The following is a 25,299-nucleotide window of genomic DNA, read 5'->3' on the forward strand; positions in this document are numbered from 1 at the left end:
AGGTCCTGTGTCTTTTGCATTCTTCAAAGAGGCTATCACTGCTTTTATTTCAGTAATTTGCTCATTCAGTCTTTCTTTATGCAACTTATTTATTACTGGCCAAGGCATGCTGTTCTTGAAAAGTCCCCAATGTGCAATTAGGTTCCACCCATTAGCACTGTTAAGCTGTACATGAAAACTAGCCATAATGCATTTATCCTTGCACAGTTTGAACAAGTACCCGCTCAATATTTTCATTTGTCAGTCTGGCATCATCTTGCTTCAGATTTTCCATATTTTTTCACATTTTCTTTGGATTTTTTACCTTTGGTGCAGTGCTCTTGGTCATTTCCTCCATTCAGTTTTTTCTTGCTTCAGATTTTGAAGACGACATGTTAATAATTTGGGAGAAGCAATCAATTTAGTATAATACAGCCCTCATATCATCTCTCATGCATGATGCTGCCTCATACAGAACAACTGTTTCACCTCCTTTGCAACCTATTGAGGTCTTCTCAGACTCTGACATTTCAACATAATATTTTGGTATACCACAGAGGGAGTACATTGATATGCTTTTCCACAGAGTGAATACCTTGATATGGTTTTCACCATTAGCTAACACATCTTGCACCAACCATTTCTTCTGTGCACCTAAGAAACGTAATTATTCTAGGAGTTTCTCCTTGTACGTCTCCGAACTGCCTATTACAGCTTCCCTTTCTAAGTCTACAGTTACCCAGTATCACCTAGACCATGATCATATCTCTGACATATGATTGGACTTTTTAACTATGAGTGAATCCACCCACTTCTTTTGGAGGGTAAAGGCCGGGTATTTTAACCTTATTACATTTACACTAATCTGTGCTCAGAGTAGAGACTAGGAAGGATATTAACAGTTTGTATCTTATCCAATAAATAGTGACCTAATAAGATGTAATCTAATAGACTAGTGACCCTTTTCTCAGCAGTGAAATACGTAAATACTGCCTCTTGTGGATGCAGAAAATGCCATACATCTACCAGTAATATATTTTGCACTCATTCCTTCAAAAGGTGTCTGCATTTCAGTAGTCTGGGCCTGCTTGATGACTGAGCAGCCAAGTGCTCCAGATTATGCTAAATGCTATGCATTCAACATTAAACAGCTTTGGCTCTGCTACATGGGTTTTGATTGGTTAGTATACCACAATTATGGCGAATTGGCATTGCGGTATACTAAACAATCAAATAACAGCTCTGCTGTTCTGCATTGAACAGTACTGGCTATACTACAAAGTTTTTGATTGGCTTGTAGATCGCAATTACAGTCAGTTGCCATAGCGGTATACGAACCAATGAAGTAAGTGTTCCTGGGGATGGGAGCCAATAAGAGCTCCCAAATACTTGACCAATCATGCACCGTCAATGGTTTTCATGCCAGTAAAATGCCTTCAAAAAGGCCTTCAGGATACAGAAAGATTACCCTCGACCAGCAGCAGTTTTAGGAAGGAAGGAAGACATTCAAGCTGTGGCTTATTGTGTTGGTAGTACAGGAAGCCAGGAAGGATTCGTTAAGTCCAGTCTGAGGCTTGCAAGTTGTACCAGAAGGATGAGACAGCACCAAATGGGAGTCTGCAGTACTTCAGGGAATTGTGGACTGAGATTAGCAGACCTCTAAGCCAGGAGGCTGAGATTCATTTTTGCTGGATAGCATTGCTGCTGATTGTACTTCTTCTCCTTTGGATTATTTACCTGAATTCTGTTGTGGACTGAGGGAGATGTAGCTGCTTTCCTGTACTGTGCAGAGGCAAGTGTCTTAAAATGAGGCTGCAATGTGTCAGTCCTGTTCTGATTGGCATTGTCCCTGTCTTTTTGATTTATTTTATGTAATCCAGTCTAGATTTTGTGCTTTGTTTAGATTTATTGAGCTAACAGGTTGACCAGTAGATAGTGAAGCAATTTCATTGTATGGCTCTAATGTGTTCTTGTTCTTGATGTGTTCCTCAGCCAGGTTTTTGCACCATATTTTTGGTTTGTTGCTCATAAACTTTGTTTTTTTCTGGGAAATTATGCTCTGAGGTTTAAAGTCACTAGATACTAACAGTCATTTGAGTTTCAGATTTCATATTGTTTCAGAAAGTGCATGCACAGAAGTCCTGTTCTAACAATTTTCCAGGTTTTTAAGAGCAATATTTAAAATGTATCCCTATTTTTAGGCCTTTGTCCCCAAAGTATATCAAGCTTTGTGTAGATTTCCTGTCCTAACACGTTGAGTGGTAGGGTTTATTTTGCTTATCAGGCCTTGCTATTATGAGCATGCATTGTAAAACCAGTAGAAGATCTCATGCTTTGGATTTTGTCTTGTCAGATATTCACACCACATAGATGTAATACTATGTTAACAATTATTCTCCTGATGGTTCTTTGGTTACTATTGTCTTGTCTTCAGAATATATATAATTGTTTTAGTGTACAGGTATGTTAATTATTTTTATGAAAGGCATTTTACAAAATGGATAAAGGTATCTGGTTTTGTTTTGTAATAGAACTTGATTTTGATAAGTTCAAGACTTAGAAAGTACAGTTGTATACACTTACCATAAATGTAGATGTTCGAGTGTATTCACTGTTGCAGCCATCACACTTAGATTATCTGCCTGCAGGTAGCCCTCAGTCGGCCCAAATACCAGAGTCTTGGGATTTCTGCATCAGATGCTGTCACCTCTTCCATGATGTCAGGTAGTCAGCAGTATAAAACATGCAGTCGATGCTATTACATCAGTTTTTCTTGCCACAGATGTCAGGAGCCCCCAAAATAGGAAGTTATTACATGATATGGAACACCTGCAGTAAAAAGTAAATACCCCTGCCATAAAAGATGGCCATAAAGAGGATAGGTAGAAAGGAGAGAGAAAGCCAGGGGGCTGGAGGGAGGGAAACCAGGACTGCAACAGTGAATGCATCTACATTTACACCTACATTTATGGTAGATGTAAACAACGGTACTATGTTCTTCGTGTTTCACTGTTGCAGTCATCACACTTGGGTTGATTCCCAAAGCTGAGGAAGGGTGGAGGCAGTCAAGAAGTGTTAGGGCTGGCTAGCAGGCCTTGTAAGACTTCTATAGCAAATCCAGCTCTGGATTTAGAAAAAAATAGGTAAGTAGTAATGCTTGGTGACGGTATGTATAGAACTGTAGGTTGCAGCTTTCAGGATGTCCCTGGTAGGGACTCCCCTGAGAAATGCTGTGGAATGAGTTCTGATCCCCACTGGGGTAGGTTTTCCATGGTGCTTGTAGCAGAAATGGATGCAGTGTGCTATCCATTTGGAAATGGTTTGCTTTGAAATGGCCTTGCTCTCTGCCCCTGTAGCAAAGCTGACTAGCAGCTGGTCAGATTTTCTGAAAGGCTTAGTACTGTCAAGGTAAAACCTGAGCTGTCTGTGCACATCCAAGGAGTGCAGGATCCCATCCCCTTTATTCTGAGGATTAGGGAAAAAGGTTGGCAAATGGATGGATTGGTTTAAAGTCACACTGGATACCGCCTTGGGCATAAATGAAGGGTTAGTCCAGAGGGAAACCCTGTCAGCATGGAAAATAATGAAGGGCTCCACTGCCATTAGTGCCTGTAACTCAGACACTCTTCTTGCTGAAGTAATAGCTAGAAGTAAGGCTGTTTTCCAAGAGAGGAATTTTAACTCTGCTGAAGCATCAGGTTCAAAAGGAGGAAGTGTGAGCTTCTCCAGTACGAACGTAACGTCCCAGTTCAGGGTGGGAGCTCTCCTAGGGGGCCTTAAATTGTTAGCTCCTCTCAGGAACTGTTTGATGGGAGGGTAAGAAAAGAGAGGTGGCTCAGTATTATAATGAGCTGGGATGGCAGAGACATGAATCTTAATGGATGAGAAGGGTAGGCCTCTGTGCAGCAGCTCTGCTAGGTAATTAAGGATTTGAGGTAAGGTGGGCACAGCTGTGTCCTTTCCTTGAGACTGACTCCAAGAACAATATCTTTTCCACTTTTCAGCATAGGATTTCCTAGTACTAGGCCTTCTGGCCTCAAGGATGACATCCAACACCTGTTTGCTGAGGGATGTTGGTGGTGTATTCAGGGGATAAGCCAGACTGCAAGGTTTAGGGTTTGCAGCTGTGGATGCAAAATTTGTCCCTCCTGCTGAGAAAGCAGGGAAGGTGTCTGATGTAGGCGCCAGGGTGGCACTGCTGTCAGACTGCTTAGGAGTGGGTACCAGTGCTGGCATGGCCAGTCTGGTGCAATAAGGATTGACCTTGGCCTGTCCTGTTTGATCTTAAGTAGTACTTTTGAAAGGAGGGGCAGAGGAAAAGCATAAATTGAAAGGTTTTTCCATGTAAAGGATAGGGTGACCACCTTCCGGGCTCTGCTGTGAGGATTCCTGTTGCAAAATTTGCTCAATTGGTGGTTTTGGGGGGAGGAAAAAAGGTCCACCTCCGGTGTTCCCCACCTCTGGGTTAGAAGTTTGAATGAGTTGGGTTCCAGTTTCCACTCATAAGGGTCCAGTAGATTTCTGCTTAAGTCATCTGTCAGTGAATTTTGCTTGCCTGGCAGGAATTGAGATTGTAGATGCACTTGGTTGCTCAAGGCTGTGTTCCACAGAGCCATGGCTAACCTGCAGAGTGGGAAAGAATGAGTTCCACCCTGCTTGTTTATGTACCACATAACTGTGGTGTTGTCTGTCTTTATCATGAGCTGTCCTGGAAGGATAAGATATTTGAAGGCTGTCAGAGCATTCTGAACAGAGAGCATCTCTTTTTGATTGATATGCAGGGGAATTTCTTCTGGGCTCCATTTGCCTTTAATGCATTTGCCTGCAATGTGAACCCCCCATGCATAGTCTGAAGCATCTGTTTTCAGGGTTTGGGAGGTGAGGGGTTGAGTGAAAGGAAGTCCCATGTTGTGGCTGCATGCTTCTGCCCACCAGAGGAACTTTGCCCTTAGACAAGGTATGATAGAAATCACTGTTTCCAGGTCCTGAGAATGTTGACACCAGAGACTTTTAAGCACCATTAAAATCTCCTCATATGCAGTCTTGCATATGAAATTAGCAGAATGCATGAGGCCAAGAACCCTAGGGCTTGCAGTATTTTCCTTGCAGATAGCTGGGTTTTGGTGGCCATTAGTTTGAAATAGTTTGTCAAATGGACCTGCTTTTCTGGGGTGAGGAATGCCATCTGGGAAGTTATGTTCAAGCTTGCTCCCAGGAATACAATTTGTTGGCTGGGCTCCAGTTGTGATTTCTTTTCACTGATGGTGTATCCCAGTGAAGTTCGAAGTCTTTTTACACATGCCAGGTGCTGAAGTAGCAATTCCTGACTGTCTGCCTGAATCAGGCAATCGTCCAAGTATGGGAAGATTTGAATATTTCACTGCTTGCAGTATGCAATGGCTGGGGCCAGGCATTTTGTGAATACTCTGGGCACAGTAGATAAGCCAAAGGGAAGTGCATAGAACTGATAGTGCACAGAGCTTGCCCTGAAACATAGATATTTCCTGTAAGACTCCCTTATGGGGATGTGCAGATAAGCTTCTTTTAAGTCTAGGGTAACTAACCAGGCATCCTTGGCTAGCATAGGAAGAAGCTGTTGCAGTGTAAGCATTTTGAATGTTGGGACCACCAGAAAGGTGTTGAGAATAGATAGATCCAGGATAGGGCACCAAGAGCTCTCTTTTCTGGGCACCAGGAATAGTCTGGAGTAGAAACCCTGTCCCCTTTGTTCTACTGGAACAGGTTGAATAGCCCTGATATGGAGAAGGGAAAGTCCTTGCTTTTGAGCATCTGCCCACTGGTTTGGAGGAAGGTCTGGCAACCCGCTTGGGGTTAGCAGTGAGTGGAAGTAGAATCTGTATCCCTGGGATATAATGTTTAGAACCCATCGGTTCTGAGTAATGGACATCCATTTTTTTGCATGAAGGGCGAGTTTTCCTTCTAGGGGCGCAAGTACTTGGGCATGGCTGGGAAGGATAATTGGAAAGTCATTCTGAACTTTTTCCATAAGGGGGTGGCTTACCACTCTCTAGTTTTGAGGTGGAAACACTCCATTGTTTAGATCTCTGCATACCCTGAGACTGTAGTCTTGGTGGTCTGTATCCCCTGGGTTTGGACTGAAAAGGCCTGAGAGGGACTGGAAAGGATCTGTTTTTTGAAGGCCAATGCCTACTGAATCTAGGTGGTTGCACCTGTAAGAAATCTTTGACAGTTTGCATAGATTTAGCTTTCTCTTCCATCTTTTTAAGAACTTCTTCTGCTTTTGTGCCAAACAAACACTCCTGATTTAACAGAGCATCTAGTAATTTTGCTTTGACGTGGTCTGGCAAGACGTGTTCCTTTAGCCAAGCATGCCTTCTCAGTACAGACCCAGTAACAGCAGCCCTGCAAGATGCTTCTAAGGCATCAAACCTACACTGCAAATGTTTACTAACTTGGTTTGCAGAATGCATTAACTCTTGTAAATCTTTATTTTCTGCACAATCTGGAAGTAACATCATTTTTTGTTTACTTAGTTCCATAATATATCGCTGGTACTTCAACATGTGAAACTGGCAATTCAAAGCCCTGATGGCAAGAGTTGCAGAGGTATATACCTTCTTACCCCATCTGTCTAAAGCTCTAGAATCCCTATCTGAAGGAGTAGGGTTTTTGGCTGTAGTAGCCTTAATGCCTTTAGATCCCTGGGAAATGGTCTTTGGATCCGCAGTAAGATTCTTAAAGAGAAATCTGTGAGAGTCAGGTACTCTGTAGCACCTGTCAGGTTTTCTAGGAGCTGGTGGTAAAGTGTCAGGAGTAAGACTGGACTCCATGAAGACATCATCTACAATATCCAGGACAGAGGGGATAGCTAGAGGCCTGTGCTGAGGCAAATCTAAAAATTCCCTGAGTCTCTTTTTGGACTAAGGATAGTCCTGGCATTCCCAGCAGAAATGCTCTCTTAAGGTATGCAAGGTTTCACCAAAAGAAAAATCCTCTGGAGTGGAGGCAGAGGGAATGGATTCCTCTGCATCTGAATCCTCATAGGTAGATAAGGGTATGTCCTGGTAATCAGAAGGGTCAGAGTCATCAGACTCCTGGTCTGTAGAATCAGAAGGAAATTAAATTCTTTGTCTTTTAGCGGAGGATGGCTGGCTTCCCCTAATTAGAGTAATAAGGTCTTCAGCCATTCTAAGCATTTGTTTTTGTGACATGGGAGCTTGAGCATGCACTTTGGACGTCAGTTTTCTATGTGTAGTGCGAACTCTGGGCCTGAGAAACTCAGTAGTTTTAGTTGAAAATGAAGTCGATTTAATATGAATATCGGTAGGTCGGAATACACCCTCAGAAGCCGGTGTCTGCAAAGCAGCTCCAGACCCAACCAAGGTAGAGACATCTGCAGGTTCCATAGTCGAAGAAGCATCTTGCGGCATACCGGACTCCGAATGGGTCTCAGCAGAGTCCTGCAAATCTGTAGAAGTGGGCATCAGGGGCTTTAAAGGTGCCTCACTGAGTATCAGTGGACTGGCGACTAGCTTAACAGAAGTATCGTTGGCAGTTTTGACCTATGCAGTCTATCTCTGTCTTTCTCTTTGTGCTTTTTCAGAAGATCGGTAGTTGGATGGCTTACTGAAGCCATTTCAGAATACGGAGAATGAGAGTGAAAGAATTTAGCTATAAAAATAGCCTGACGACAAATGGTTCGGGTGTTAAATAAGGCACAAAATTGACAGCGAGGGACATTGTGGGCTGGGCCTAAACAGGTGACGCAGTAAGAATGAAAATCTCTATGAGGTACTTGCTTTCCACAGGCAAGACAATTGTTAATTTTTTCTGACATCAGTTAGAGCAAGAAAAAATAATCCCCAATGGGGTACTTAGCTTTAGAAGATTTCAGGTTTGAAACTCAAAAAATGAAAATTTCAGATAGCTGCTGACCTGCACTTGCAAACTGCTTGTGCTTTCAGCTCCTTCTCAGCAAGAAAGACTGATATAATGACATTGGCCGCATGTTTTATACTCCTGATGACTTGACATCATGGAAGAGGTGACAGCATCTGATGCAGAAATCCCAAATCTGGTATTCGGGCCGACTGAGGGCTACCTGCAGGCAGATAACCCAAGTGTGATGACTGCAACAGAGAAACACGAAGAACATTTCCAGAAAGGAAAGTCATGTTATGTATCTTGTGATCTCTAACCCAGCAGTGCAATACAGTCGCTTGCATGTTGGAAAAGGGCAGTTAGTATGTTTTCATTTTATTTTAAGTGTGCAGTGATTGTGGTTAACTTAAAGTGGTAATTATACTGTGTTTGCTGTCATTTGTCTGTTGTAAATATTTATGAAAATGTTCATTTCTTTTTTGACAAAAGAGATGGTAGAAAATAAGCTGGCCACTGAGGGATCAGAGAGGGACTGGGAATTTGAGCCAGGCTGTTCAGTGATCGCTTGGACTGTAAGCAGTAACTACCTGTAAACCTAGAAGATACCACCAAATTTGTAATGCCCACATTCTTTTGCTCCAGTGATTGGTGCACAGGGTCAAGACTGTGAGCTGTGTAGTGTACTTGGGTGTCATTTGACAAAGTTATCTTTCCTTTATTTGTATATTGCCTATTCCATGATGTTGACCCAAGTGAACTCTGTCCCCTTATCTCCCTCCTAAAGCTAATAATGATTGCAGATATGGTGGTGAATTATAACCTTGTTTACATTCTCTTGTTCCATTAATGTCTCAAGAATTCAGGTATATAGGGTATTTAGAGACAAATATTTCTGGGAATGTTTTATGGCTATCAAAATGTAATAGAGAATCATTAGACAACCTATGTACAAGATTCTATAGGAATGAGAAGTGTACTAATTGGTTTTCTTAGATCAGCTGATGCATGGGACAGACTACTAAATTATATTAAAGAAAGTACTAGTTTAGATCATTTTAAGAACAGCCTGGACACTTATTATGGAAACACAAATACTAGTTTAGATATTTTTAAGTACAGCCTGGGCACTTATTATGGGAACAAGTGTTTGGTATATTGGCAGGTAGGAAGTGCATTAATGACCATTTTTGAAATATTTGTATGCAAGTGTTTCTGTCCCAGATTATTTCAGGATTTGTTGCCAATTTGTTGAGCTGTGCACTAGACAATTAAAATTATAAACTTGTTCCTGAAATTGTTAATTCAACTTCTCTATTCTGCTAATGTGTCAGTTTTCACTAATACTTTGTGTACCTGATTATTTCTAGGTTTGCCCCTAATTTGAGAGTTATACTGCTGTCTTTATGAGAAAATGTTGTGCATGTCATTTAATGACAGTTACACACTTCTTCAGAAAATGGTTATTAATTCACATTCTCTTAATTTGTCAATGTCTCAGTTTAACAGTAGCAAGATCATGTGTTAAGTCTGGATTTGTACCTCGTTCAACTCTGGTTTATCTTTACTTACAGTGGCAATCTTTTCCAGTAGTTTCCACAACTGGAAATTAAGCACATTTATGCCAGTATGCAGCCTTTGTATATTGTCTTTACAATGGATCTTTTGCAGTTAGTGTGCAATTTGGATTTTACAGTAGAGTATTGGGATTTCTTGTGCTAGAAATGTTCATTGCTGGGATAGAGTATATCTGCCTTTATGCATTTTTCTGGTTAAAGATGTGAGATCTTACATTCTTTGGTCATGACTGTTCTACAACATGATGTCTTAAATGTCACATTCTTGTAAAAGCACTGAGAACCTTAGTTTTTAACTTTTCAAGGCACCTTTGCAAGGTACAGACCAGGGTGAAGAATAGGGCTAGAATATTTCTGAAGTGGTGACTGTGAAATGCAGGTAGTATTGTCATGATTTTGTTTATATATTCATTGCTACTGCTTAGTTACATTTTGTGCTATAGTTTGAACTGTTTTGCAAGTACATTTACCTTGACATGAATTTTGAGATATAATCAAGAGTCCTTTGATTGTAATGAAAATGTCATTTTGCAATGCAAATCACTATCCCTTCTTTAACACTGGTTATGTGTCCAAGTGGGCATTGCAAACGTCATTGTGGAAGCAAGGAGGTGAGTAAAGTGATCATGCAGGCCTTTATAGTTAGCAAAGGAGGAGAGAAGAGCAGGAGAAGGTGCAAAGACCAGAAATTTCCAGTGATGTGGGTAGGTTGTGGGCCTATTGCACCATATCTTAGATGCTGTGGAGATGGTTCTACTTTGTCCTTATGCAATATAGCCTCATTTCTTTCTTTGTTCAGTAACACCACCATATTACAAACCTCGGTACAGACTACCCAGATTATGACGAGGACAGGGATATGGCTATAGAAGGCACTCCAAAGAAGAGGAGATAATTTTTAAGCCAGGTTGGGCAAGTGTCTTTGACTAGCTTTCTGTGAGTAAGCTCAGAGTGAAATATGTTTTTTGCAAGACCTGTAATGCAGATTTCACAATCCATCATGGTGACAGACATGATCTGCAACGAAATGTCAACAATGAGAAACACAGAATTTGGACCTCAGAGTTTAGTGAGTACAAAGGTTATTAAGGCAGAGGTTGGTTTTGTGTCACTCATTGCTAAACACAACTTGCCATTTGCAGCAGGAGAACACATCATGAAATTTACAAAAAAATGTGCAGAAGATGAAGATGTTCAGAGGAAAATGATGTGGACCAATGACTGTATTGCACTGAATTACCAGAATGACGCTGCTGCCTGCCAGAAATCACCATTCTGTGTGTATATGGACCAAAGCACTAAGATGGGTGATGATAAACTGTCAGTGATTCTTGTTGGTTACCTTGATGAAAAGGCAGACAAAAATGTAATATGGTTTCTTCATATGCCAGAATGTGAGTCAGAAACTTGACAAGCATTGTTTAATGCTTTGATGTCCACTTTGACACAATTTAACATTCCAGTTTCCAACATTGTGGGCTTTTCTTCAGACAATGCTGCCTCAATGATTGAAAAACACAAGTCTGTGCTATCTCTTTTAAAGAAGGTGAAGCTCACCACTGTAAACACGGGGTGTCTGTGCCACCTGGCAAATCTATGTAGTAAGGCTGTTGTAAAAGCACTACAGTCACCAAATGAAGAATTTATATCTGATGTGCACTGTCACTTCAGCTCCAGTGCACAAAGACAACAAAAACTGCAAGAATTTGATTTATTCAAAGACACTGACCCCCCCTCAAGACTTTATTCAAAGACACTGACCCCCCTCAAGATTATTAGACATGCACCTACTAAATGGCTGAGCCTTGGGAAGGTAATTAACAGAACCATGGAAATGTGGCCAGCTCTAAATTCATTTATCTTTTTTCTGCAGAGCCATGGTCTGCTAAGATTGATTTGATTTCCAAACACGTAGTCATACATTGCATATGATTTTTATGTTTCTTAAGTATGCACTGGGGGCCTTTACTGAAGTTCAACATTCAGTTTCAAAGCCAAGAAAGTCATCTTCTGACACTGCATGCCACTGTGCATAAACTCCTTCAGCAGTATGCTGACAGACTCCTCAGACCTGCAGCCGCTGTCAGACTAATCAAACACGGTGATGTTTCAGTGCTGACTGACAGTAGCTCTGTTCTGCCAAACAGTGAGCTGCATATTGGCTATGACGCTAAAGAATACACGAATAGCCATGAGGAGGATATTAATGGCACAGTTATCAAATTTAACTTTTATAAAAAAGTTACAGCTTTTTATTATGCTGCAGTCTGCAGAAAGGGCTTAAAAAGTTTCCCATGCAGGATCACTTAAAGAAAGATGTTACATTCCTTATTAATCCTGCCAGAAAACTGGACATTTCTTTAGGACTTGTCAGGGATGTTAGTTTCCATCTGTGTGTCTGTGAACATGATGCTGAGGCTGAACAATTAATTGATGAGTTTAGCCAGTATCAGATTGAGGACACAGGGAACCTGACAGGTCCAGCAGAGGGGCCCTACTCACGTGTGCCCAAGTATTGGGCACACCTTCTGAGGGACCTTTGCATTGATGGGAAACTGCCACTTTTAAGCAGCTGAAGATGACTCTGCTTTGTTTGCTGCCCTCAAATGCACAAATTGAAAGAGCATTTAGCATAGTGTGGAAAGTAAAGACTGAATTGCAACAGCCTCTCAGTGTAGAAACATTGAACTCATTATTAGCAGTGAAAATGAAAGAACTGTACTGCTGTGATCTTGATCTTAAGCTGCCAAAACATGTCTTAGATGCTGCTAAGAAAGCCACAGCAGCCCACAATAAGTGCACATCTGGTGCATCTAATGCAGGATAGGATGCTGTTCTTGCACTTTACACTAACAGGTCTGTTTAGAAAATGTAGTAAATGTAGCAAGTGGATTAGTGACCATGTGATTTCATTTTTGATTTGTACAGAAATGCTGTTTCATGTGGTTATGGTATTGCAGCTTGTAAAATAAATGTTTTGTATCTGACTCGTGTGTCATATTGAATTTTACAAATGTTCTACCAGGCCCCATGGCAATGGCGTGTTTCACGCAGTGCAAAAATAGGGTGTTCAACATTCTTGCTGACTGTCACACTTTGCTGGGGTTTGTGTCCCACACTGTCCTCTTAAAAGGTTGAGACGTATGCTTGGTGGTAATCTATCCAGCTGATGGTTGAGGGCCACACTGAGATCCCCACAAATTTTTACTGGGGTGCGGGCACCTCCCATATCAAGCCTTGCCTTATGAAACATGAAAAAGGGCCTACATCTTCCCAATTAGGGCTATAGAATTTATCAACCAATCATATACCATGACTCATTTGCACCTTTATTATCATCCATCTACCTTCTTTATTTGATTTTTACCTCTAGACTTTTCCAGATAATCCCTGAATATATTTATCATTCTCTTTGTGGCTTTGCTACTGTAGGGTCTCCCGCACCCTCCTTTTTACCTGGCTAAGCAAATCTACACCAGGATTCTGGTCAACTTAGTTTGTTTTATACATATTATGACCCATTTAAATTTGTGAGTGTATTGAAAAATGCATGCAATCTCTAACTGAGAGGTAAGGCCTTTAACATCCCACGACACAGTCCTGATTCATTTAGAAGATAGCACTGACATTATAGCACCAAGGAAATTATAGATATAAAACACCCACCCCTTTCATAACAACAATGCTTTCTCACAAGCTAAGGAACCCAGCTAATAGAGCAGAATATCACATTTGCATATAGAAACGAAATCTGGGAAACGTGTAGTTATGTGCCCAGAGTTTTCCACCATTTCTACACTCTGCAGTTATCCATTTTGCCAATCTTATCATATCCCTTGCAAATGTACACAAAGACAGTGTTCATAGAACTATGCCAATAAACACAACATGGTAATATTTTCTAAAAAATTAAAAATTACCTTGGACATTAATCACCCTTTTCCCCCTTGAAGAGCATCCCAAGCATAAAATCAAACATTGAACAGAAAAAAATATTTTAATCTCTCTGCCAAAATACTTTCCCTTAACCACAGACATCTGAAGTTTGATGTCCTGTTGAAATAACATGAATAAAGATAATACAATCTGCCACAAGTATCAACTGCCCACCACAGCATGACAATAAAATTCCATAACCAAAAAAAAAAACAAACCAAAAAATAATAATATCCCTAATAGTCCAGTTACACAAATGAAGGCAGGAATGTCGAGCTACTTGGTTAGGGCTTCACGTTCAAAATTTCCCAGTAGACCATTAATCATGCAAACCAGGCATGGGACATCCCAGCACTACAGACTAGAAATTACTGACCACAATTCAGGATATTCAGGTGGAGCATTTCCCTGTATTACTGCTACCACAGCTTGTATCACTGCAGTTCTTTTGTGTTCCTGCTCCTGCTTGTGAACGTCAGCCGATGTTGGATCTAGCCTCACAAAGTCCATTTCATGCTCATTATCTTCCTCATCCAAATCTGCCAGTAGCAGGAATCTACTCGGACATCCAGGATGTATGGGGGGCTGGGATTTGTAGAAGGAAAGGTAGGGAGCTCCTTTGCACTACCCATTTCAAGAATAGCTACACTGTGGATTTTCTTTTTCTCCTTTGACCTTACACCATCTTCCAGGGACTACATTAATTTCCTCTTAGTGTCCCATACAACATTGCTCAGTCTCTGCCCGTTAGACATCTTCATCTGTGCACAATTCAGGTAAGCCTCTGCCACTCAGCCACTGTCAGAATACAGAAAATAAAAGATAGTGGTCCTTTACAGACCACCAAAAAGTCAGAAAATCTTAACTAGACTTGAAAGCCTTGCTCTCCATATTTCCTCAAAACAGAAAAGGCTTTCTACTTGCCAAAAAGTCCACCCCTATAACCTGGAGCAAAGTGTGCCCTTGGCTCCAGATTTGACAGTCTGGGCACATCTCCCTCATTACATGCAGTACCTGCTCCCTTTCCTTATAGTTCAGTTATTCCATGATAAGGAGTCTAGGGATATTGGTGGATGCTCTAGCAGCAACCCAGTGTGCCATTCAGTAACTAGTAGGGGTCCCTTTTAAACAAATCGGTTAGCTATTTCTTAATAAACTTTACCAGATTATCTCCCTCCAGACATATGGACAGGCCAATCAAATATAAATTGTTACTTCGTGCTCTGTTTTCGATGTTATCTATCAGTGTTTTATAATCAGTAAGTTCATCTATATGATGAATGTGGGCATTAAGCACTCCATAGTGCTCCATAATGCTGCAATGCTGGACTTGTAACTTTTGATGCAGGGCCACAAACTCAGCCTTGATTTCTTCTCCTGTTCCCAGCAAGACTTGGATATCATTTCACACTTTTTGCAATAAATCTGTAAGAGAGATGAGTGATCCATGCATTCAAGATAGAGCCCTTTCCACTTCCTGGACCTTTCTATTGGTCATTGTCTCATGGTATTTCCCCATGCAGTCCTAGGCATTAGTATCTGTACCTTCTAAAGCATAGAATATTGGAATGGATGGACAATTTCAATCCAAGTGAAGCAATGTTTGGCCCTCATCAAACCCTTAAATCAAGCAGGGCTTTGTTTAAGTATATTAGTGGGTTTAAACCGATTTCTGTTCCTGGATTGACTCTATTGTTTTTAAAAGATCTGCACTTATGCATGTTGTAGAGTGCACCCTGAGCCTTTGTACAATTTTTTTTTTATAACTGCTACACAAGTTCATGCCTTGAATCAGAAGACAATATTGTGACATGACTAAATATTACAGTAACACAACTAACCCATTTTTTACTCATTTCTACAATTTTCATGTTATGACATCACATCATATTCTCAGTATTATAACCTGGGAATAATTTTAATGACATTTCTATGCATATGACAGAAATGAGTTGTCATCCTAGACCATGCATTTTCCCTCCCTCCTTCCTCTTTCCTTACTGTTTCTTCTCTTTCCTTTCTGCCAATGCAACTGTAGATTACGGAATGAATTCAGCTTTTCCTAGTGTCTTCAGGGAATATAGCTGATGCACTGATTCTAATCCCAAACAGCAATGAATTTATATGGCAGATAAATTCCATTCTCCTACTTCAGGGAATTTAAGAAGCGGAATGATTCACCTCCCTTCCCCTACTTACATTTTCTTCCTCTTCTTTATGCCCTTCTTTAACTGATCGATTTCCATTCCTCATCTTTTATACTTCTTGCTCTTCATTGTTTCTAAAATGGCCATAATAAGGTAAGTGCCCTGATGCATATTCCTCGTTTACTTAAGAGTCTGCTGCCCCTCTTCCGATGATTTATATATACTACCCTAAATGTTCAGCCTCTATCTAAACATAACTATCATGTACATTAAAAATGGGAACATGCCACACCCTTCAGATAAAAGCAGAAGGTAATGCTTAAAAATACCATCAAATTCTTGCTGGCTGTAAGAATGGGAAAAAAGGGGCCTTTTGGAGCGTTATTTACCCCCCCATTGGAAAACCTTAAATTAAACCCAAAGGGAAAAAATTTGGCAACCTTCAAAAAAATTTTTGGGACCCCCAACCCCCAAGGTTTGGGGTTTTTTGGGTTTGGAAAAAAAGGGTTTTTAAAAATTTTTTTGGTTTCCTTCCTTTTGGAACCCCCCCGGGGGGAATTTTGGAACCTTTTTTTTTGAATCAGTCTCCAGAGCCATGGACAAGGGTAAGGTGTTCCCACAGCCTATCTAGACCTTGCCAAGGCCTTTGACACCATCCCCCACTCTGGAATCATAGATAAACTTACTAAGTTGGGCATTAATCCCTATGTCACCCAATGGGTTGCTAAATGGCTTACTGATAGAACCCACACTGTAAAAGTACCCGACTCCAAATCCAGCTCCAGACAAGTGACAAGTGGAGTACCTCAGGGTTCAGTCCTGGGGCCCCTCTTGGTTGGCATCTACTTCTCAAGTACAGGTCAACACTAAGGGACTCTGGCTAACAAAGTTTGCAGATGACTGCAAACTGGGAACCATTATTGAACCCCCAAATTTATGTGGATACTCTAAAAAAGGGCCTTACAGAAACAGATGCTTGGTGCCAGAGCAATGGGCTCAAGCTCAATGCCAAGAAATGTATTGTTATCCCTTTGGGAAAAACATGTATCCAAGGAATTACCATATAGGTGGTGGTGCCACCAAACACTGAAAGTGTGATAAGAGACTTAGGGACACACAGGTGGACAGTGGTCTCACCTTCGAGCAACTACATCACCGCCAAATAGTCAGAAAACCCTCTAAGTGTGGTACCACCCCAACAATGGTAAGGGCTTTCATCCAGAAAAAGGAGGTCATTGTCCCACTGTACTCATCCCTCATTAGGACCCATTATATAGAATACAATGGCTCCATTTGATATAAAATCTCTCAAGACATCTGCAAATAACTGGAAAAGGCTCCCAGAAATACCTCTACCAAAAGAATCATTACCAAAGTGATGCCCCACGCTGACCGCCTTAAAAACTCCAGCTATACTCTGTCGCATATCATCTACCTGTATCTCATTAACATACAAGGCCATGTCAAACTCAGAGCTGTTGGACATGCTACACTTAAAGAAATCCCAACCTCAGAGCTACACGCCCAGGGATCTAAACCTTGTCATCACAATAAACAAAACATGCTGAGGGATAGGTTCCCTGACCTAGGCACCTCTAGACTTGAATAGATTGCCCATGGGCATGTCGCTGGAGAGTGCCTTTGGACCTCTCTCTCAAGAGGAACTTGACGATTGGATGGGGAGAGAAGGAAACGCAATTCCTGTGGATCATCACGCTAGTTGCCTCGCTAGACTGGGGTCCAGGAAAGTAAATAATGTGGGAAGAAATAGCCAGGGAACTGCTGCGGCTGGGTTTCATAGGCTCCTTAGGGCTGATAGCTCAGCACCAACCTATGAACCCATGAACCCAAGGGAGGAAGCCACAGAACCTGAATCCCCAAAGTCAGCATTTAAAGGTTGCCACGCAGAGGCTGGGTTTAAAATACCGCTGCCTAACCTAAGGCCTTGGTGCAGCAGGAGAACACATCATGAAATTTTACAAAAAATGTGCAGCAAGACACCGTATGAAAAATGATGTGGACCAATGACTGTATTGGTAATTGAATTACCAGAAATGACGCCGCCCGCCGTGAAACACCGTATGGACCAAAGCATTCAGATGGCATTAGCTAAACCGTCATGATCTGCCATTACCTTGATGAAAAAGGCAGACAAAATGTAATATAGCTCTTCTTATATTAGAATGTGTGTCAGAAACTTGATAAGCACATTTGCCGATGCTTGAGTCCACTGGCAAATGGAATTGCAATATTCCAGTCACGTATTGTGGGCTTTTTCTTCAACAATGCTGCCCTCAATGATTGAAAAACACAAGTCTGTGCTATACTTTGTAAAGGCACCTGCCCATTGTAAACATAGTGTATGTGCCACCTGGCAAATCTATGTGTAGTAAGGCCGCCTGTAAAAGTAATTCATAGTCAAATTGTATTAAATTTATATCTGATGTGTAATTGTCATCTTCAGCTCCAGTGCACAAAGACAACAAAAACTGCAAGAATTTGCTTTATTCAAAGACACTGAGCCCCCCTCAAGACTTCACTCAAACACACTGACGCCCCTCAAGAGCATTAGATACGTAACCTACCAAAACGGCCATTGAGTCTTGGAAGGTACCAATAGAACCCATGGAAATGTGGCCAGCCTCTAAATTCATTTATCTTTTTCTGCAGAGCCATGGTCTGCTAAGATTGATTTGATTTCCGAAACACGTAGTCATACATTGTATATGATTTTATGTTTTTAAGTATGCACTGGGGCCTTTATCACTGAAGTTCAACATCTGGGTTTCAAAGCCAAGAAAGTCATCTCTGACTGCATGCCACTGTGCATAAACTCCCTTTCAGCAGTATGCTGACAGAATTCCCGGCACTTGCAGCCTGGCTTCAGACCGAACAAACACCATACGTTTCTAGTGCTGACTGATAGTAGCCTGTCTCACAAACAGTGATGCATATTGGCTATGACGCTTAAAGAATACAATGGTCAGCCATGAGGGAGACACAAACAACAAAGCCACAAATTTGTCTTGCTACAGCCATTATGCTGCAGTCTGTAAGGGCTTAAAAAGTTTCCTATGCAGGGATCACTTAAAAGAAAGATGTTACATTCCTTATTAATCCTGCCAGAAAATCCGACATTTTTAGGACTTGGTTAGATGTTAGTTTCCATCCAAAAATTGTGAACATGATGCTGAGGCTGAACAATTAATTGATGAGTTTAGCTGCATCAGATTGAGGACACAGGGGAACCTGACAGGTCCAGCAGATGGCCCCACTCATGTGTCCATAGCCTTTGATGTATAACCACACAAAAATCTCAAATCTACAAAATGTTGGGGTCCAGAAGACATTGTACTGCCATGCCATAGTGGCATCCATTTTCAGATTCCCATTGTTGTTAGCTATGTTCCACCACAACCGCTCATCATGACATGCCTTCAGTGTTATTGCTTTCTCTGGCAGATGGCTCGTAAGGGAAATATTACAATTATCACCCAAAAAGTTAAAAATATCATCTGCCGACATAGTTTAAATATCTAGTGGAACTACACATCATGGTAGACAAACATTACATGCTATTAATAAGCTACATGCTGCATACCACGTTTGTTTTATTAACCCTCCACCTAGAGGAAGGGGAAGTTAAAGAACTGATTCCTTGCACAGGGTGGAATTTGTCAACTCCACTTGTCTACTGTCTGACTATGAGTAAAGTCATTTAACCAGAAAGTACCCCCAGCTCGGTCTGAAAAAGTCCATGTGGATCAAGTTCATGCCATGGTTAACAAATACCAATGTATATATTAACAAAACAAGCAAGTAAAACAAAATGCATAATGAGTAACCCTCTATGGCAGTTCCTTAACCGGATTAATATGCCGCTCTCCACAAGATAAGTACTTCTAACCAATTGAGCTTAAGAAACAAAAAAAAGTAACGGGATATACATTCAATACATCAGACTATTTTGTACAAGTTCAGGGTTATGACAGTCTCTCAAGCTAGCCAAGTATATTTGTTATCTGTTTATTTAAAAATTAAGTTGATATTCTTTGTTTAACCTCATAGAACACCTTCCATAATATATTTTTACCCTTAAGGTAAACTAATCCTGCATAATATTTAAACTTTCAAATACATACATGACAATAGCAACTACTTTGAGCTATTATATAAGGTACATACCTGGAATGCATTGAGTACAGTGAATATAACCTGAAAGTGACAGATGAGGGTATATAGCAGTTGCTATTCCAAATCCCAAGTGAGACCTAAAAGGTTGGTGTTGAAGGACAATGCTCCTGTCTTCAGATTCATTCTTTCTCCAGTACCTTTTTTTTTTTTATTTTTTTTTTTAAAAATTTTCTTTTCCTTTTTCCTTTCTTTATGCCCTTTCTTTAAAAAAAAAACTTCCCCCCCGGAATTTCCATTTCCCTCTTTTTTTCTTTTTTTTTTTTTAACTTTTTTTTTTTTTTTGCTCTTCATTGTTTCTAAAATGGCCATAATAAGGTAAGTGCCCTGATGCATATTCCTCGTTTACTTAAGAGTCTGCTGCCCCTCTTCCGATGATTTATATATACTACCCTAAATGTTCAGCCTCTATCTAAACATAACTATCATGTACATTAAAAATGGGAACATGCCACACCCTTCAGATAAAAGCAGAAGGTAATGCTTAAAAATACCATCAAATTCTTGCTGGCTGTAAGAATGGAACACACTATATAGTTAAATCAATTTTGATTAAAAAAATAGCATTAGTCCATTTAATGAATTAAGTTTTTTTTTTGTTTCTTTTTTATGGTGCATTTTTAAAAATAAGCAGTTTTAATTTAGGGTTTGCAACTTTGGGCAGGTGTGTCCTGCAAAAAAATTGAAAAAATGGCAAATGTCCTGAGATTTTAGGACAAAAATATTTTTGAAATGTTCTTTAATAGTTGCATAAAACAGTTATTTTGTATCTGAAACACCTAACTGTTATAAGAAACAGAATAATCAACTCAAATGCTACAATAATAAGCTTTTATTTTTGCAAAAAAGTGAAGTTCTGTCCTTTGTACTGGCCGTGGGTATGTTTTGCCATGCAAAATTTGATGTTTCTACAAAAATTGACTCACTTTGGGCATTTGAAAAGGTGGCAACCCTAGTTTGAATTATATTGCAATCTCAGCGGAACTCTTGCATTTGGTTGATATTTAAAACAGATACATTACTCCTGAGTCACAGCCATTATTTATCATAGGTGCATTTACCTGAGATTTTAAAACAGGTACATTACTCCTGAGTCACAGCCATTATTTATCACAGGTGCATTTGCCCGTGATTTTAAAACAGGTACATTACTCCCGAGTAACAGCCATTATTTATCATAGGAGCATTTGCCTGAGATTTTAAAACAGGTACATTACTCCTGAGTCACAGCCATTATTTATCATAGGTGAATTTGCCTGAGATTTTAAAACAGGTACATTACTCCTGAGTCACAGCCATTATTTATCATAGGTGAATTTGCCTGAGATTTTAAAACAGGTACATTACTCCTGAGTCACAACTACTGTTTTCCATAGGTTTTCTTTTCCATGCTTCCTAGCCATAGTGGGTTAGTGTTGCTGGGAAGCATGGAAGGAAAGGGATCTGGCAAGAAATAAAATAAAAGGTTAGTTTTAAAGATATGCATGTTCTTAGTTCTCCTTGATCTCAAAACGTATATGCATATTAGACAATAGGGAGAGTATCTATGGATATCCTGTAACAATATTATTTATGGCCTCTATTAAACAACAGCTAATAAGAGATGCAACATTAGCCGTTAAAGCACTAAATCAAACTACCTCAGAATAAAACAGAAAATTCTCTCGGCAAATTGAGCAGAAGACTGACAGGATTTAAAATTCAGCCTCAATCAAACTAAGACCATATCTACTATAGGAAGCAAGTCATACATAACTGTCATCAGCCTAGACAACTTTTTTACATGCATCACAGGCAACCACTACCCCCCACCAAAACCTTAATTTATCTCACTTCCCAACTCCTCCTTTCTATGTACTTGTCTAACACTAAAATATCCTATTCCAGCATATGTACCTTGCACTTCCAATTAATTTGAAAGACCTCTTCTTACATTTAGAGATGTAGCTGTGTAGGATGAAGAGGGTAGCTACCCCATGTGCAAAATGTGTAGGATTACAAATGGCATCGCCTGATTGATCTTCAGTGCATTCCAGCATTCAGAAATGATTGCTGGTATTGCACTTGCCCTCAGAACTGAAGTGCTGTATCAATTCATGTGTGGCATAAACTATAGCAGCTGCTTGATACAAATTCTCTGTTGGCAACTTTTCCCCTTCCTGTTATTATCCTATTGCCAAATCCTTTCTTATATCTTTGTTAGAGTAAACACTTCTTCTCACATACCTTTGTAACTTATAGAACACCTACAGCTTGTAAATGCACAAAACAAGTTTTGCAGGTTTAATGACAATGCCATCACTGGGGCATGATCATTGACCCTGTTAACAAATGATAAAACGATAAAATAAATAAAATGCACCACCTACTTTATACTGTGCTCATATGCCTTTACTTCAGCTTTGATGGCAATCCACACAAAAATCTCAAATCTACAAAATGTTAGTCCAGAAGACATTGTACTAAGCTATGCCATAGTGGCATCTATTTTCAGATTCTCTATTGTTGTTAGCTATGTTCCAATTCACAACTGCCTATCATGACATGCTTCAGTGTTATTGCTTTTCTGGCAGATGGCTTTAAGGGAAATATTACAATTATCACCTAAAAAGGTAAATATCATCTGCTGACATAGTTTAAATATCTTAGTGGAACTACACATCATGGTAGACAAACATTACATGCTATTAATAAGCTACATGCTGCATACCACTGCTTGTTTTATTAACCTCCTTCACCTAGAGGGAAGGGAAGTTAAAGAACTGATTCCTGTTGCACAGGGGTGGAATTTGTCAACCTCCACTTGTCTACTGTCTGACTATGAGCAAGTCATTTAACCAGAAAGTACTCCCCAGCTCGGTCTGAAAAAAGTCCATGTGGATCAGTTCTGTGCCATGGTTAACAAATACTAATGTATATATTAACAAACAAGCAAGTAAACAAAATGCATAATGAGCAACTCTATGGCAGTTCCTTAACCGGATTAATATGCCAGTTTCCTTCCTAATAAGATAAGTACTTCTAACTAATTGAGCTTAAGAAAAATAAAATAAAAAAAAGTAACGGGGATATACATTCAATACATCAGACTATTTTGTGTTCAGGTTATGACAGTCTCTCAAGCTAGCCAAGCATATTTGTTATCTGTTTATTTAAAATTAAGCTGATATTCTTTGTTTAACCTCATAGAACACCTTTCCATAATATATTTTTACCTTTAAGGTAAACGAATCCTACAGCATATCATTTAAACTTTTCAAATACATACATGACAATAGCAACTACTTTGAGCTATTATATAAGGTACATACCTGGAATGCATTGAGTACAGTGAATATAACCTGGAAAGTGACAGATGAGGGGTATATAGCAGTTGCTATTCCAAATCCCCAAGTGAGACCTAAAAGTGGTGTTAAAAAAATAAGGCTTGTAGCAGTCTGAAGGACAATGCTCCTGTCTTCTAGATTCATTCTTTCTCCAGTAGCTGGTCTCAATGCCTTGATTATGATCATAAAAAGAATCATAAGATTGATAAAAATAATGATCAGTGCAGGTATGGCAAATGCAAGGATCGCTTTAGAATTGTTCCAATCAAGCCAGCACGCATTGTCTTTGATATAGTAACCTTGTGGCTCTGTTACAGCTATGGTAATAATGGCTATAATCAGTGGGCATCCATATCCAACAGGAAATGATGCAATCAACATGCCTGACTTGCTTATGTTGGGGAAGACCAACAAATTAAGATACAAAAGTACTGCAGCCATAATCATCACCCAGAAAAATAATGAGAGGTAGAAAAAGTGAGTGAAAAATGTAGCAGCTTTGCAAGCTGGACTGGAATGTTGAACAGCTGCACCTACTATAAACCAGATGTCTGCTACCAAGAGTGAAAGGGCAATGTTTACAATGCAAACATGCTTCATGTGCATTTGCCTTGATTTTGCAACTGATTGCCACACTAAACTTTCAATAATTAAGCAGATGACTAAACATCCAATAGATATGCCGACACCAATATATGTAATCCATTCTAAAAATGCGTCTTTTTTTGTTGATAACTGAGGTTGTAATGACATCAGCACTGAGAATGGGGTTAAATGATCACACATACATGTAACGCTATCATTGTGATTGGATCCGTTACACCCCGCTGAGCTCCACTCTCCTTCAGCATAGTTAACAAAAACACAGATCGGAAGATTCAGACTGAGATTACTCTTGTGAAAGGTGAGTGTAACATTTGATATAGAGCCAGTTGCTGTAGTTGATATAACGATCCCATTAATGGTAGCATTTGCCATAGTGTTACTAGCATTTATTGTCAATATATTTGCAAGAGTTTTGTAACCAATGCTGACAACAAGAGAAACATTTCTGAGTTCTTTTCCTGGTATTTCCACAAAATTGTTTTCATAAAATATTTTTTTGTAATTATCTGTGGTGTTAGCCTTGGATAAGTTTGTGCCTTTCAGTTCAACATTTGATGTGTTTATACTAATGGTTTGAGTTTCAAATGAAAGCAGTTGGGCAAATCTTTCCATTGAACTCAACAATTCCAGTGTGATATTTCTGCGCTGTTCAATTACAATTAACCAGTTATTTAGTGAGTTACTTCCAAGAATGGCGTCAAGTGAAATTATAATGTTCTGTAAGGAAATAAAACAGGAAATGCATTAAAACAAAGTTCTTAATACTCTATAAAGTTATTATAAATTGCTACAGCTCTGTATGGGCAAATACCAGTTATTTTTTATTTAGTGAGATTGTGCTTGTATTCTGAAAACAGCTTGATTTAATTCTTTCTTGATACTCTGCATCTGTAATTTTGTTTTATAACTTCTACATTCCATATTTATTTGGTGATGTTATGTCAAGTGCTTTTATTATGTTTAAAATTGTAGCTTTAAACGTGTGCATAAAGACATCTGTAATCGACCATTAAAATAAAAATACTAGGTTAATTTTTAACTTCCTTCTCCTATACTAATGAATAATATGATTATCAATCAAGGTGAATAAAGTGCAAAGACCCATCGCCATCTGTGATGAGTGTGAATATAGTTTGCTATTAATAAATAGGTGTTTTTACAAAGTGCAAGGCAACTTTTCATTTAAATAATTGAGAATCTGTTCAATACAAACTAACATTTCATAAAAGTATACCAAATATTTTCATTCAATGTGAACTACTGGGTAGTGCATGTTAATTTTCTGGAGGACACTCACACAAGGCAGACTGATTAATGAATGACATGGAAATTCATGAAGGTACATGTGTGCACCTCAATGTACATCTCTCAGTACCCTTTTAGTATTCAGCTACTGCTCTAATATGATGCTGCATGGTGCTTTAGGATGAAAATGCACTGCACTGCATTGGGCTGCCACCTCGCTCCTGCTTAATGCTAATGAAGCATTCCACAGGAGAGGCATATGCTAATTAGCCATGCCCCCCCCCTCCCAAAACCACTTCCAGGAAGGCATCTACATGACAAGAGATTCAAGAAGTTGCTTGGTCATGTAGATTAGCTCAGCTGGACCCACCACATCCCAGTCCTGAACATGGCCAAAAGGCAGTGTTCAGCTACCAATCACAACCATGATAT

The 25,299-nt window shown here is 39.7% G+C and overlaps 1 protein-coding gene across 2 annotated transcripts in view; it reads right to left on the reverse strand.

Annotated features, from left to right (window-relative positions):
* LOC122794328 overlaps nucleotides 1-25,299 on the reverse strand; it is a 1,793,522-nt gene that overhangs the window by 134,410 nt on the left and 1,633,813 nt on the right. For both annotated transcript variants that reach the window (XM_044062632.1, XM_044062631.1), the window contains one exon: nucleotides 23,002-24,339. In XM_044062632.1, coding sequence (XP_043918567.1) covers nucleotides 23,002-24,339 — 1,338 coding nt within the window. The remainder of the gene's footprint in view (nucleotides 1-23,001; nucleotides 24,340-25,299) is intronic.

This window comes from Protopterus annectens, chromosome 2.part1 (assembly GCF_019279795.1).
Source record: "Protopterus annectens isolate FY-2018-M chromosome 2.part1, PAN1.0, whole genome shotgun sequence".
Classification (NCBI taxonomy): domain Eukaryota; kingdom Metazoa; phylum Chordata; order Ceratodontiformes; family Protopteridae; genus Protopterus; species Protopterus annectens.